At 40.7% G+C, this 15,950-nt stretch overlaps 1 protein-coding gene across 2 annotated transcripts in view; it reads right to left on the bottom strand.

The window, feature by feature from the left end:
• Positions 1–15,950, bottom strand: part of scgn (secretagogin, EF-hand calcium binding protein) — a 69,206-nt gene that overhangs the window by 24,668 nt on the left and 28,588 nt on the right. For both annotated transcript variants that reach the window (XM_041248063.1, XM_041248062.1), the window contains 3 exons: positions 14,681–14,770; positions 8,020–8,076; positions 5,471–5,548 (listed from right to left, as the gene is read on the bottom strand). In XM_041248063.1, coding sequence (XP_041103997.1) covers positions 5,471–5,548; positions 8,020–8,076; positions 14,681–14,770 — 225 coding nt within the window. The remainder of the gene's footprint in view (positions 1–5,470; positions 5,549–8,019; positions 8,077–14,680; positions 14,771–15,950) is intronic.

Consider the following 15,950-nt stretch of genomic DNA (forward strand, 5'->3'; position numbering starts at 1 on the left):
AAACACACAGTTTTTAGAAATAACTATTTCACAAAAGGCAACATACAGTACCTTTTTCCCATACGCTTGTGCACACTATGAAGCAGGCTCTCCACAAGTTAGCTATAACATTTTATAAGTAACTTGAACTGCAACTGTTTAAGAGCTGAAAACAAGTAAAAAGGTCCAATTAAGCAAATTATCAGTTCAATTAAGGGTCTAGTTAAGTAATTGAGAGCTCGGTTGGAATGAAAACCAGCAGCCACAGGGGGGCCCCAGGACCGAGTTTGAGAAGCCCTGAACTAATCAAGTCAGTAAAAAGAATGAACTGCACACTGCACATCACTAGTTTTCTCGTCGGCGTTCACATGCAAAATGTTTTCACTTGTTATCCTTTTCGAAGGTAAAATACATACAGCACATGTTTAAATGCCTGCTGTTCACACGGGTCCACTTATCTGGAAAATGATTCAAATGTATTTTATGTGTGCCCACTCAAAGTAGTATGCAGCCCCCTCAATTTGTTGTTCTGCCCCTCTTAGCCCCCTCATCAGGGAAAGTCTGGTGCCGCCGCTGAATGTCTAGGCAAAGTTTAATCAAATTCTGGCAAGCAGTTCCCAAAATATAACCTTAATAGCTCTGACAATCACCTGCCAGTAGTGTGAGAAACTATGTCGACATGAGCTTCACTCACACAGTATATGGAATAACTCCTTGTACTGAGTGTTCATGCAACGTTTAATCAAATTTGGGAAAACCATTCTGTAGCTTTCATTAGCCCAGCTAATCAAATGCCAAAACTCATGTAAAGGTAGGTCACCATGATAAATATTTGGATACCCCCAAGCATTTGTGCTAATGAATGCCTATACCAATTTTCATAATAACTGAATGATTGATTCTTAAGATATATTTAGGGCTTTTAACCGAAAAAACATCCCAGAAGAACAATTTAGAAAATTCAGGTTTTATTTTTTTAATTGATAAACCTGGGTTTTGGGAATATATTTGAAATAATGTCAATCATGAAGTATGCTCTTTCTACATAAAGAAAACAGCTTTCAGAAGGCAAGCAGTGTGCACATTCTACAACAAGGACTATCTACTTTATATAGGCAGGACGGACTTCACTTAAATAAAAAGAGAACCAATCTACTTAGAAAAAGAATACTCAAGGAGGTTCAGAAGCATTTAAACTACAAAGGAAGGGAGACTACTTTAAAACAAGGGCAACAACTCAGATAAGAAAGACATTAAATGTATTCATCTAAAAATGTTACAACTTGAAACTACTGCATTAACAAGTAACTATGATGTGATGGGTGTTACAGAAACATGGTTATCTGAAAGTGATGGGGATGAATGTAATATTAGTGGGTATACACTGTATAGGACACATAGGCAGTACAGAAGAGGCGGAGGGGTAGCGCTATACAATAAAAATAGACTTGAAGCACAGGTGCTAAATCTGGAAGAAAAAAACAATGCAGAATCAATATGGGTCAGAATAATGGACAAAAACTCAAAGGGCATAATAATAGGGGTATGCTATAGACAGCCAAATTCAGACACAAAGCAAATCTGTTATACAACAACATTACAAATGCATGTAGCAAAGGGGAAGCCATACTAATGGGAGATTTCAACTTCCCCCATATAAAATGGGAAAACCCAGTGGGGAGCATGGTAGCCAAAACTAAAATGGTTGAAATGATAAATGAATGCTCCTAACACAATTTGTCAATGCACAGACTAGAGGGGAGGCATGCCTTGATTTAGTCTTTTCAAATAACAAAGACAGAATAACTACAGCAGAGAACCATTAGCAAACTCAGACCACAACATGGTCTCATTTGAAGTGCAAGATAAAAGCCCAAAAGTAATAATTAAATCTAAGGTTTTTTAAAAAGGCCAGCTATGAGGGAATAAAACAGCGACTAACAGAATTAGATTAGAGTAAAATAGAGAAAAAGGATGGCTATTTTTCAAAAATGTAGTCTTAGAGGTGCAAAACAATTTCATCCCAAAAGCAGACAAATCAAAATCAAAACTAAATGGTCAATATGGTTTAATATATCAATTTAAAAAAAAATTCAGAGAAAAAAGGCCCTTTACAGAACGTATAAATGAGACCAAGAACAAAGTACACAAAAAGAGTACTTGGAACTGCAAACACAACTCAAAAAGGAAGTTAGAAAGGCCAAGAGAGATTCTTAATGAGCACTGCCAAGGGGGCTAAAACCAATTCCAAAAAGTTTTTCCAATATTATAACAGCAAGAGAACATTCAAGGAAGAAGTAAAATGTCTAAGAGATACAAATGGCAAAATCGTAGATGAAGAGAAAAAAAAAACAGCAAATATATTAAATGAATACTTTTCAAAAGATTTTACAAAGGAGAATATGGACAATATGCCCCACATGTCAATCTGTTCCTATCCAGTTTTATATAACTTTAACATAACAGAGTCAGACATGTTAAAGGGACTAGGAGCTCTTAAAAAACAAATCCCCTGGGTCAGATGAGATCCTCTCAATAGTACTCAAAGAAATGAAAGAAGTTATCTACAAACCGCTTGAGACAGGGGTTGTACCGACAGACTGGAGAATTGCAACTGTAATAACAATCCACAAAAAGGGAGACAAAACCAAACCAGGTAATTACAGACCAATCAGCCTGACTTCTATTATATGTAAACATTATATGAAACTATAATAAGATCCAACATGGAAAATTACCTACATGCATAGTTTTAGGAAAGGGAGATTGTGTCTAACTAACCAGCTTGATTTTTTTGAGGACGCAACATCGACAATGGATAATTGCAAAGCGTATGACATGGTTTATTTAGATTTCCAGAAAGCTTTTGACAAAGTCCTGCATAAAAGATTAACCCTTTGTGGTCCTATGTTGGACCCTGACCGACATCATCAAAAAGACGTTAAGCACAGGTCTCTGGTTGCTTTTTCTCCAGAAAAAGCCAAGAAAACCTTTCAATGGCCGAGTGAGACCAATAGGAGACAAATGAAGCCCAAAAAAAAAAAAAAGGGGGGGGGGGGGGGGGGTCGTATCTGATCAATACACATAGCCCCTGCGTGGCTCTATTGTGCACGTACACAAACAAAATGATCTAGACAAGATTCAGAACTGGGCAGACACATGGCAAATGACATCCAATAGAGAAAAGTGTAAGTGCACGCAGGAAATAAAAATGTACATTATAAATATCATATGGGAGATATTGAAATTGGAGAAGGAATCTATGAAAAAGACCTAGGAGTTTTTGTTGACTCAGAAATGTCTTCATCTAGGCAATGTGGGGAAGCTATAAAAAAGGCTAACAAGATGCTCGGATACATTGTGAAAAGTGTTGAATTTAAACCAAGGGAAGTAATGTTAAAACTGTACAATGCACTAGTAAGACCTCATCTTGAATATTGTGTGCAGTTCTGGTCACCTCGCTATAAAAAAGATATTGCTGCTCTAGAAAGAGTGCAAAGAAGAGCAACCAGAATTATTCCGGGCTTAAAAGGCATGTCATATGCAGACAGGCTAAAAGAATTGAATCTGTTCAGTCTTGAACAAAGAACACTACGTGGCGACCTAATTCAAGCATTTGAAATTCTAAAAGGTATTGACAGTGTCGACCCAAGGGACTTTTTCAGCCTGAAAAAAGAAACAAGGACCAGGGGTCACAAATGGAGATTAGACAAAGGGGCATTCAGAACAGAAAATAGGAGGCACTTTTTTACACAGAGAATTGTGAGGGTCTGGAATCAACTCCCCAGTAATGTTGTTGAAGCTGACACCCTGGGATCCTTCAGGAAGCTGCTTGATGAGATTCTGGAATCAATAAGCTACTAACAACCAAACGAGCAAGATGGGCCGAATGGCCTCCTCTCGTTTGTAAACTTTCTTATGTTCTTATGTTCTTAAAGGAGATAGCTGCTTCCGCATCCAGCACTCAAAGAATAGCACATACATTTGCAGAGCTTTTTAAGATGTTATAGTAATAAAATAATAACTTGGATCGAGGAGTTTGGTGATAAAATGAATGATCAGGAGAGGATTTATCAGTATGCAAGTCTATAAAGAGGTATGTGAAAAATACAGCGAACAACGGGTTAGGCTTGGCTGAAGATGCAGTACTGATGTCCTTTTGTTATGCAGGGCCTTTTAAACTTGTTTTACTCTGAAAAAAAAAAATACACAGCGTGTGTCAAATAAGCAGCGCGTGTGTAAATACATTGGACCTGACGTGCCTGACAAGCGCTGAATAAATGGACCGCTAAGGGTTAATTCTCCTATTAAATGCAGTAGGGATTCAAGGAAATGGTTAACATGTAGAAAACAGAAGGTACTGATTAGAGGAGAAACCTCAAAATGGAGCGAGGTAACCAGAGGCGTATCAGAGTGATCAGTATTAGGTCCTCTGCCATTCCTAATCTACATTAATGACTTAAAGTCTGGTATAGTAAGCAAACTTGTTAAATATGCAGATGACACAAAAATAGGAGGAGTGGCAAATGCCATTGCAGCAAAGGTCATTCAAATGCATCCACAGTTCTAGATTGCCTGAATCCTAGGTGTGGACACCCTCACCTCAACACAGTAAGTTAACCTTTGTGTCTGTATTAGTGAAACGTACATGCAGTATATTTAGAAACTGAAAATGTATGTGTTTCAGTGGTGCTTAATTTTAATAACTGAAAATAACTGATTTTGCCAAATAATATTAAAGCTTAAAAAATACCCCCAAACTAAACATAACATAAAAAACAAAATATTCAAGCCTTAGATATACTGTATAAACATACAGACATCTCCCTGTATCCCTGTCAACAGGGGGAAGTGTAATTGGAAATGTTAGAGAAGCTAATGAAGCATTGTGACAGGGAGACCCTGTCGCTGGTTCTTGAGTGCATGTGTGCCTTTATGGAAGCAGCTGGGACACACAACAGAAGACAGGTGTTATTGAGAAGTTAGGCCCACCTGTGCTGAGCTGACTCCCGGAGTCCCAGCAATTTCAATATGTTACACGGTGCTTTTTAAACCACAAGCCTCCTTAGTACACCTAACCTGAGGTAAAAAATAAATAAACTCTACTGTATAAAATGTAAAGTACCTAGCCAATGCTAGCCACTTATTTAAAAGCTCCTACACCTAGTATTAAAGATAAGGTGAACATTTGTAAGGTTTGCATTTCAAATAATATGCTTAATATTAATGCATTTTACCACCATAAATAACAAATGTGCAGCAAGTATTTGCATTTTTTATTTAGACACCCACAAGCCACACAAGAAGTTAAACGTGGAAGGAAACGTGCCAAGAAAAGTTTGATTGAATCTCCTGGAGAACCTTTTTGTTGTTGATATATAGGGTCTGCATTAATATAATTACTTCAAGCAATTCATAAGTTTGAGATATTGTATTGCAGCATACATAAATCACCTGTTAGTTTAACTATGGAAGCTAAGATGACACTTACTATTGCGTCAGTATACTCGTCCAGCTTGCTGGGTGAAATGACCTTCTTGTGCTGTAGGAACAGATCCTGCAGGAAGTTCTGTTAAGGAGAATGACATGATTACTTTCCTAAATTGAAATAAAGATTTAAAAGAGTGTTTAATTCTATTGCATATTAATCAAATGATTGCAAAGCCTGTCATCTGAATATCACGGTTGTTTCGATAAACAAATGTTTTTAATTAGTTTCAGTTAAATTTTAAATTTTATCAGAGACTACTTTAAAACAAGACTCTTGGGTGATTTGCATTTTTTTACACACCAAAATATACTAATGAGACGCACATTCACATTTAGATGTTAATTTGCAAAACCTTATTTCAATGATCTTAATTATTAAGATGTGCCTCTAATTTTAGATCAATTGAATAGACCCCCCCCCCCCCCCCCCCCCATATGCTGAACAGCACTTTTCGTTGTTTACATCTTACACATTACACAATGCATACTCTCTGCTTTCTATGTGCTCTAGCATCTAAACCCTACCATACCTTTTAGATAGCATGGGGATGTGTAGCAAAGCAGTCTACAGTGCGCAGGTGTAGAGGTGATGTGATTATGAAACAGAAGACAGACAACAAAGTTCATGATCCAAACAGACATTATTTTTAGAATCCCTGCCTGGCAACAGCAAAGAATAATCCCAGGCAATACACAATACACAGCAATGTGTATTGCACTGTTCCAAAACAAAGGGTCACAGTCCCAAAAGAATAAACACAGTATAACACACACAAAGAGACACACACATGATCACAAGTCCAGAGTGAGTGCTAAGGTGCAAGTGGTGAAATACAATTTAGTCGTGTACAGTACAGTGAAATCTAGTACGGGTTGGTGCTAGCCTTAAGTGACAGCTCCTGGTATGTGTTAGATTAATTAGACACGACAAAACAAACAAACACTAAACACTCATGGTATGATTTGGTTTTCCTTTAGCGGTTTGCTCTTAGTCATAACAAAAGGAACAAATCACCTATTCACATCCCCTTTTCTACTGTCAGCCACGCCCCCTTGGTTAGCGAGTGCAACCTTTTCTCCTCCAATCTGCAGTTGCCACATCGCTTCCCTTCTGGGGCAATGACTTGGTGTATCGTAGCTCTGTCCCCTTTCTGGATGGCCGACTTCCACCTTTCCCTGGAATTAACTGTCAGACCATCCAGTCCAGGGCACTCAGTTCCCTTTACACAGCGCCCTCTCAGGTATCAGATTCCCAGACCCACACTCACATATCAGCACATTTCATCGACTCAATTCTAGACTCACATATCAGAACATTTACATATTCATGAGTATGGCTTTAGGTAAGCATTTAATTAGTTAAGCATTTTTGATTGATTGATGTTTACTTATACTGTAAATCCAAACTGTGTGAACATGTGCAAGGACTGAGACATGCAAGGTCATTAAGAACTGTGAAGGGCTATACAGTTGTGTGCTACCATTTCTATCTGTAGGGTTTGACAGGGTGTAGATGGGGTAATGGTGACTATGGAACACATAGGAACCCATATATGCTCTATCAAAAATGTTCCTTACCTGTGACCTCTGACCTCTGCTAAAGGTCAAATGCAAAACTTGCTCATAACTCTTTACAGAGTGCAGATAGGGTCATGGTTACTATGGAACACATATAGGAACCCAAATATGCTTTATTCAACTTAAATTTCACAATAACTGCTTGCAACTTCTAGTTGTTATTATTTGTTTATTTAGCATCTCAACACATCAGTGTTAGGAAGCCCAAGCAGTGTTCTGCCATACAGAGTTAGCATATAGTTATTATACCTTTGCAGAGAGACAGGGTAGTTTCCCTTTCAACCAATAAGCTGGAGCCAGCTCAGTTGGGGCAAAAACAACAGGGGGGGACAGGTATTTACGAGGTAACACAATAAAGATCAACAGATAAGCTAGAGCTAGCTCAGTTGGGGCAACAACAACAGGGGGGGGGGCAGGTATTTAGAGGTAACACAATAAAAATCAACAGATAAGCTGGAGCCAGCTCAGTCGGGGTAATTAACAGATAAGCTGGAGCCAGCTCAGTTGTCACACCATCCACAGTTTGGTTTTCAGTGACATGTACCTGTAGTTTAATACATTTCATAAACTCAAATTGCTTTAAAGCATATAACTCGGTGAATAATGGTAGTACAGTGTAGCGACAAACAGGTACAGGAATGGTTCTATGCAATTATTCCCCTACAATACATTAATATTATTGACAACAATACTGTACATTATACTGTATATAAAATAAATAATTAACAATACTAAACCATAGTACAATAGAGCATTATTTCTTCAAACTGCTTTGTGACACACATGCTGTTTAATCCTGGGTTTTTATAATCAGATTTTCAATAACTGAATGGCTGCTGCAGCGCATTATATTAATTAAATATTTATGTATGGAATAGAAAATAGACAAGCGAGCTTTCCACATTACACAGCATACCTTAAGCCTGCCATAGAGGCATCAGACACTTTAATGGTAAGGGATCAGTTTCATACCTTGAGCTCTAAAGCTGATATAAACCCACTGCTGTCAGCATCATATTTGCGCCAAATCTGTAAAAAATGTATAAGAAAAAAGTTATATATCATTTTAAAGAACAGGTTTTATTAAAAGGCTATTTTATTTCCAATTTACACTTTATTGATATCCTTACTTAACTTAATGCCTGCCAACAATGCTAGTATATGCAGCACAGACTTGTTTTCTCTCACATGATGGATTAATTTGCTATGTAAAAAGCATCCCTGACATCGACCTGTTGCACTAGTTTCAGTCACAGTGAGCAAGGCTACTGATTTGACTGGCTTTGATGGCATTCTGTTGTTATTAATAAGCAAGCTGAGTCAAATGCCAGCAACAGTGCATCGGCTATGATTGTGGACACAAACACAAATGAAGGCACAGACATACAGATGAGAAAATACAGTTCCTATAGAAAGTCTAGACCCTCTTTCAAAAATGTCACCTTTTGTTGCCTTATAGCCTGGAATTAAAATGCATTAAAATAGTTTTTTTTTTTTTAATTTATCTACACATCCTACCCCACAACTTCCAAGTGAAAAAAACCTAAATTAGTTCAGGTGTAACCAATCGCCTTCAGAATCACACACCACGTTAAGTGGCCTCCACCTTTGTTAAATTGTAGTGATTCAAATGATTTCAGAAAAAATTCAGCAGTTCCTGTAGGTTCCCTCTGCTGGGTAGTGCATTTCAAAGCAAAGACTCAACCATGAGCATCAAGGCACTTTCAAAAGAACTCCGGGACAAAGTTGTTGAAAGGCATAGATAAGGGGATGGGTATAAAAAAAATATCAAAGGCTTTGAATATCCTTTAGCGCACATTCAAGACGATTATTAAGAAATGGAAGCTGTGTGGCACCACCAAGACCCTGCTTAGATCAGACCATCCCTCCTAACTGGATGAACGAGCAAGAAGGTGACTGATCAGAGAGGCTACCAACAGGCTACAGGATTTTATGGCCAAGACTGATCAAAGTGTGCATGGGACAACAATATCCCAAGCACTCCACAAATCTGACCTGTATGGTAGGGTGGCAAGAAGGAAGCCATTACTCAAGAAAGCCCACCTTGAATCCCGTTTGAAGTATGCAAAAAAAAACACTCAGGAGATTCTGTAGTCATGTGGCAAAACGTTTTGTGGTCTGATGAAACAAAAATGGAACTTTTTGCCCTAAATGCAAAGCGTTATGTTTGGCGCAAACCCAACACAGCACATCACCCAAAGAACACCATCCCTACTGTGAAGCATTGTGGTGGCAATATCATGTTATGGGGATGTTTCTCATCGGCAGGGATTGGGGCACTTGTCAGGATAGAAGGGCAAAGTACAAAGAAGTCCTTGAGGAGAACCTGCTGCCCTCTGCAAGAAAGCTGAAACTGTGACGGAAGCACCTTTCAGCATGACAATGACCCAAAGCACACAGCCAAAGCTATATTGGAGTGGCTAAGGAACAAAAAGGTAAATGTCCTTGAGTGGCCCAGTCAGAGCCCTGACCTAATCCATTCAAAAATGTGTGGAATAACTTAAAGAATGGTCAAATATTGTCAAATCTAGGTTTATAAAGTTGGTAGAGACCTTTCCCAACAGACTCACAGCTGTAATTGCTGCCAAATGAGATTCCACCAAATATTTACTCAGGGAGGGTGGAGACTTATCCAATTATGATCCTTTCAGTTTTGTATTTTTAATATATAATTTTTTTTCTCAATAAAAACTTTTTTCCCCCTCAACAGTGTGGAGTATGATGTGTAGATAAGTGGAAAAAAAATCCTAATTTAAATGTATGAAACTCTGAGGCACTGACAACAAAATGTGAAAAAAAGTGGTGTAGACTTTCTATAGGCACTGTATATTAAAGCATTCTGACAAGATGGACAAAGACACTTTGTAGAAATACTTGTAGCAATTTGATAAATGCATTTACTATTATAAATGTCTGTGATGAGTCAAAGGGTTTTCGGTCTGTGATTCAGCCTCCCGACAGTAGATGGCATCAAACCAACTCGGGACTTCCCTTACCAAGATCTCGTGACCATGGCAAAAGTCATCTTTTGAGGGGCGGCACCTTGGTGAGGGGCGGAAGTACGAGTATGTAACTTCCAGCCACTGGAGTCAAGTGAAGGATAAGGACACGTGTCGGTTGGGGATTGGTGTTCCACTGACTACAGAGGCGGGACATTACATACTAAAGGGAACGTACTACTGTGTTCGGGGTTGGTCCGAAAGTAAAGTAGGAGGAGTAACGGGTGGAGGGAGAGTCTGGTTTTGTGCAGCGGGATTTTTGAAATACTAACATTTCTTTTTTCTTTTTTTTTGTTTATGTATGGGTCACCACGAAGACAAATTAAAGACAAGTCATCACAGTTTGTTTTGGATTCCACCCCTGCACTCCTTCCCTCACACCATTTTGTTTTTCGTTTGTTATTTAATCCTTTTGTTGTGTATAGAAAATAAAAATAAATTATTTTATTTCTGTACACATAAATTACTGTCTGGACATTCCATTTAATACACTCTCGCCTCACACGTGGTGTCAGAAGTGAAAATGGATCCAGCTACAGTTTTGACAATGTTTAGGGAGCAGGAGGAGAAGCGAGAGGAGAGAGAGACACGGCACCTGGAACAGCTCGCCCAGTTCTTGGGACAGCTGGTAGAAAAACTATCAATATCAACATCAGAGAGAGCGGTTGCCCGGATGTTTGCAGCTCAGCCTAATCTTCAGAAGATGACCTCGGAAGATGATCCCGAGGCTTTCTTGATTACTTTTGAGAGAGTGGCAGAGGCTGCAGAGTGGCCTAGGGAACACTGGGCCATGAAATTGGCACCCTGCCTGACAGGGGAAGCTCAGGCAGCATATCGAGCCCTGACGGCCACGAATGCAGGGGACTATGTTAAAGTTAAAGAAGCCATTCTCTCACGCCTCGGGATCACGGAGGAAACATACCGGCGCCGTTTTCGGGAATACCAGCTGTCCAAGGGGATGCGGCCCCGGGTTGCGGGACAATATCTTTTAGATCAGTGCACCCGGTGGCTGCGGCCAGAAGAACATACACCCCAAGAACTGGTGCAGAAAATAGTTATAGAACAGTTTGCGTCTATACTACCGCCAGGGAATCGAGAGTGGATTAAGAGGAATAGACCTACCACTCTCGAGGATGCCCTCCTCCTGGCGGAGGCCTACGAAGACGCAAACGAAGGTGCCGGGTCAGACCCCACTCCTGCCCCTAAACTAACTCGGACCAACCAACCAATGAAGCCCAGAGGGGGTAACCGGACCTTCAGACCATGGAGGTCGAGGTTAGCCCCATCCTGGGCGAGAGAGAATCCCCCTAACCTGCCGGTCGCGGACTCGCAGGACAGATTAACTCCGTTGATGCCTCCTAACCAAGTGTGCTACCAATGTAATGAGCCTGGACACATTGCCAGGAATTGTCCAGTAATAAAGGTGGACCTGGCGACAAGATCCTGGTCAGCAGTAACAGGTAGGAACACTGGGGAATGTCGGGAGGGCCCTTATCAGTTAAGAGTACAGGTCGGGGGAAAGAGTACTTACGCATTTGCGGACTCTGGGTGTGCACAAACATTGATTCGGCAAGCTCTCTTGGATGGGGTAGCCTGGGAGCCACAGGGTAAAGTGGCTATCTCCTGTATTCATGGAGAAACTCGGGTTTATCCCACCACTAAAGTTAGACTTATTGTAGGTGATTATTCAGCTTGCGTTAAAGTGGCTGTAGCGCAATGTTTACCATACCCTGTTCTCCTGGGAAGAGACTGGCCGTTTTTTGATCGTATTTTAGGTCGGGAAATGGTCTTAGTTTCTACCAGGGGACAATTAAAGCAACAGGAGAAAACAATTGGCGAGATTTTTCCGTTGCAATCCGACCTGTTTAACCCTAAAATCCGCCCAAGAAAAACAAAAAGAGAGCGTCGGGTGGAAAAATATGAGGGAACTCTGAGACGACAAGGGGAGGGGTCTGACACAAAAGTAAACCAATCGCTGAAACGGCAAGGAAAGGGAGTAGGTATTCAGTGTAACCGGGGCTGCGAGGTTACTGAGGTGGAAGGTCATGTAATAAAAGACACTCCTCTCTGTGTACCTAACCATTGGGACCGAGATATTGACTTGGGATATGAACAACAAAATGATCCCACGTTACGGTATGCTTGGAAACGGGTTAGATATATCGAGGGGAAGGATATGCAGGAAGGACAACCGGTGGTATTTCCGCATTTTTCTGTATCTGGGCACTTATTATATAGAATAACCCGGGCTCCCGGGACGGGACAGCTCGTAAAACAGTTATTGGTTCCTAGGCCTTTTCAGTCAGAAGTCATGAGATTGGCGCATGACATTCCATTTTCAGGTCATTTGGGAACTGAAAAGACTCAGGAACGAATTCTGGCCCGGTTTTTTTGGCCTGGGGTTTATGGTCTTGTGCGGAAGTATGTATCGGAGTGTCCTGAATGTCAATTAGCTGCCCCTAAGTCAGTTCGCCCCGCACCTCTGGTTCCACTTCCAATTATTGGGGTACCGTTTGAAAGGATTGGTGTAGATTTAGTAGGCCCTCTGGAGGGAACAGAGTCAGGATATCGGTATATTTTAGTAGTAGTGGACTACGCAACGAGATATCCAGAAGCTGTTCCCTTACGCTCTATGAATGCAGTAGCTGTAGCAAATGAATTGGTAAAAATATTCTCTAGGGTGGGAATCCCGAAAGAAATTCTCACTGATCAGGGCACTAATTTTATGTCAGACTGTATTCAGCAACTATATAAATTATTGAAAATTCGTTCAATTAGAACCTCAGTTTTTCATCCACAAACGGATGGGCTTGTTGAACGATTTAATCAGACTTTGAAAAATATGTTGCGCCGCTTTGTAGATCAAGAAAAACGCAATTGGGCTAAACTGCTTCCCTACTTGCTCTTTGCAGTTCGCGAGGTACCACAATCCTCAACGGGGTTTTCCCCGTTTGAGCTCTTGTACGGTCGGCAGCCGCGGGGTATCTTGGATCTCATAAGAGAAGGCTGGGAAGAACAGTCAAAGGAGTCTAAAAATGTAGTAAAATACGTGTTGCAGTTACGCGATCGCTTAGAATTAGTCGGTCGATTGGCACATGACAATCTCAAAGCGGCACAGCAGAAGCAGCAACAAAGCTACAATAAAAATGCAAGAATTCGGAACTTTCGACCTGGAGATAAAGTGTTGTTATTGTTGCCCTCATCGGAATCTAAGTTGTTTGCTAAATGGCAGGGTCCCTTTCAGGTTATTCGAGCAATTGGTAAAGTCAATTATGAGATCCGACAGCCTGGGCGTCGGAAAGAAAGTCAAATTTATCATGTTAATCTCCTGAAACCGTGGAAAGAACGGGAAGTCCATTTTATATCTCCTGTACAGGAGGGAGAGGATTTTGGACCCTCAATTGAGTCAGAGTCAGCAATTGAGGTCCCGATGGGGGAACAATTAACTCCTGATCAGCGTGAAGAGGTAAGCAATCTAATTAAAATGTTCAGTGATGTGTTTTCTAACGTGCCTGGAAGAACGCATTTGATCGAACATGCTATTATCACTCCGCCAGGTCTAAGAGTTAGACAGAGACCGTATCGCATTCCAGAGAGTCGGAGAGATTCTGTTCGAAGGGAGGTGGAGTGTATGTTGAAACTTGGGGTAATTGAACCTTCCCGAAGTGAGTGGTGTAGCCCAATAGTACCAATAGACAAGCCAGATGGGTCACTACGATTATGTATCGATTTTAGGAGGGTGAATGCTATCTCCAAGTTTGATGCATATCCCATGCCTCGAGTAGATGAACTCTTAGACAAACTGGGGCAAGCTCGGTTTATTTCAACTCTGGATCTGACGAAAGGATATTGGCAAATTCCATTAACGAAAGCCTCTCGTGAGAAAACGGCATTTTCAACCCCAGAGGGTCTTTTTCAATTTTGTACTATGCCGTTCGGACTTCATGGAGCGCCTGCTACTTTTCAGAGACTAATGGACAGGGTTTTACAACCTCATCGAGAGTATGCAGCTGCGTATATCGATGATGTAGTCATTTATAGTTCTTCCTGGAGAGAACATTTGACTAGATTAGAAGCCGTCTTACAGTCTCTGAGGAGGGCGGGGCTCACAGCAAACATGGCAAAGTTTGTTATTTAATCCTTTTGTTGTGTATAGAAAATAAAAATAAATTATTTTATTTCTGTACACATAAATTACTGTCTGGACATTCTATTTAATACACTCTCGCCTCACAATGTCATTTGATCATTTTTGTTTAAGAAGATCAATATTTAGGGGAGTAGGCACCGACAAGGAAAACTAAGCGGGTGCTCAGCTCCTATGACAATAAAGGTGATTAATGAATGAGCTGTCATGCTAAAAATGTTGCCCTGAAATCAAACAAAAAAATGGCTAAAATTAAAAGGTTGTGCTGTTCCATCAAATTATAGTGTGGATGCTTCACAACAAGAACTATTGTACTTGCTAAAAAGTTCACTTATTTTAGATGTTACTATTTTTACTTTATTGAGGGGAGTAATAGTGCTACAGTAAATAGGCATTTGAAAACTCACCATCTTTGTTTCTAGTGACATTCCAGAACCTTCAGATTTAGGATTTAACATTTGCTTACCCTCATAAACTCTACGCTGTTATCAAGTGGCGTTTCCCGTCTGAAAAGTAGCAGGAAGTTTTCATCTTTTGGTAACATCATATTTGCAAGCTACAGTAAAGAGAAAAAAGTGTTACTTCAGCGAGGTTATGTTTTGTAAAGCATGACCCATCAGACCAAATGTATGAGCACTACAACCCTACAAACTGTCTTCAATCCAAACATGAATCCTAAATATACTACCACTTGGGTGTGTAATTGTGGCAAATTGGTTAACAGTGTGAAGGTGCAGAAGTGTTGCGGTGATCAATAAACAGACAGGCAATTATGCAGGTGCAAAGGTGTTTTATTTGTACAATCCAAAGTCTGATGACAAAAGGCAGTAAATAACAACAATGAAAACAGGCAAGATAGTGATGTGTGTTGTGTTTTAATCCACAGGTTGGTCCCAAAATAATAATAGTCCTGATCTTTAACACCCACACAGAACACAAGACACAAACACAAGTCCACAGTGAGTGCTAGAGGTACAAATATCAGACATCGAGGCCCCTCTGAAGAGGGCTCAAGATATAGACAACCCTCTAGTGGAGTGTGTGGCTACCCTACCAGGTGGGGGGAAGCCAGGACCATCATACTTAGTCGAGACTGTGTCCACAATACAATGTGACAGATGCTGCTTTGAGAGGGGCTGTCCTAGGGTTCATGTCCCATGACAGACAAAGAGCTGGTCAGACTGTCGCGGAGCTCTTGCCCTATCCACATAGTATCTCAATGCCCGCACTGGGCAGAGGAAATTTAATCTCTCATCCTCTGTTGAAGGAAACGGTGGTGGATGGAAGGAAGGACTCCAGTTCCACAGACTGATTAATGTGGAAGGCTGTAATCACCTTGGGGAGGAAAGCAGGGTTGGTATGCAGAGACACCCTGCCACCATCATCCCAAATATGCATGCAGGAGCTGTGCACAGACAGCACCTGCAGCTCACTGATCTGCTCAGCAGAGCTGATAGCCAAGAGGAAGGCTGTCTTCATAGATAGATACTTCAGCTCTATGAAGTGTATGGGCTCAAACGTGGTCTTCGTGAGAGCCTCCAGTACAATATCAAGGCTCCATTCGGGGAGAACGGCCCTCCTGGAAAAAACGTGTCACTTGTATATAAGTGCCGGGACACTGAGACAATGGTGACGGCATGCAGATATGGCTGCTAGGTACGCTTTCAATGTAGAGATGGATCGACCCATCTCTAACAGATCTTGCAGAAACTGCAAATTAGTTACTATAGGGCAAT

This window comes from Polyodon spathula, chromosome 4 (assembly GCF_017654505.1).
Source record: "Polyodon spathula isolate WHYD16114869_AA chromosome 4, ASM1765450v1, whole genome shotgun sequence".
In the NCBI taxonomy this organism is placed as follows: Eukaryota; Metazoa; Chordata; class Actinopteri; order Acipenseriformes; family Polyodontidae; genus Polyodon; species Polyodon spathula.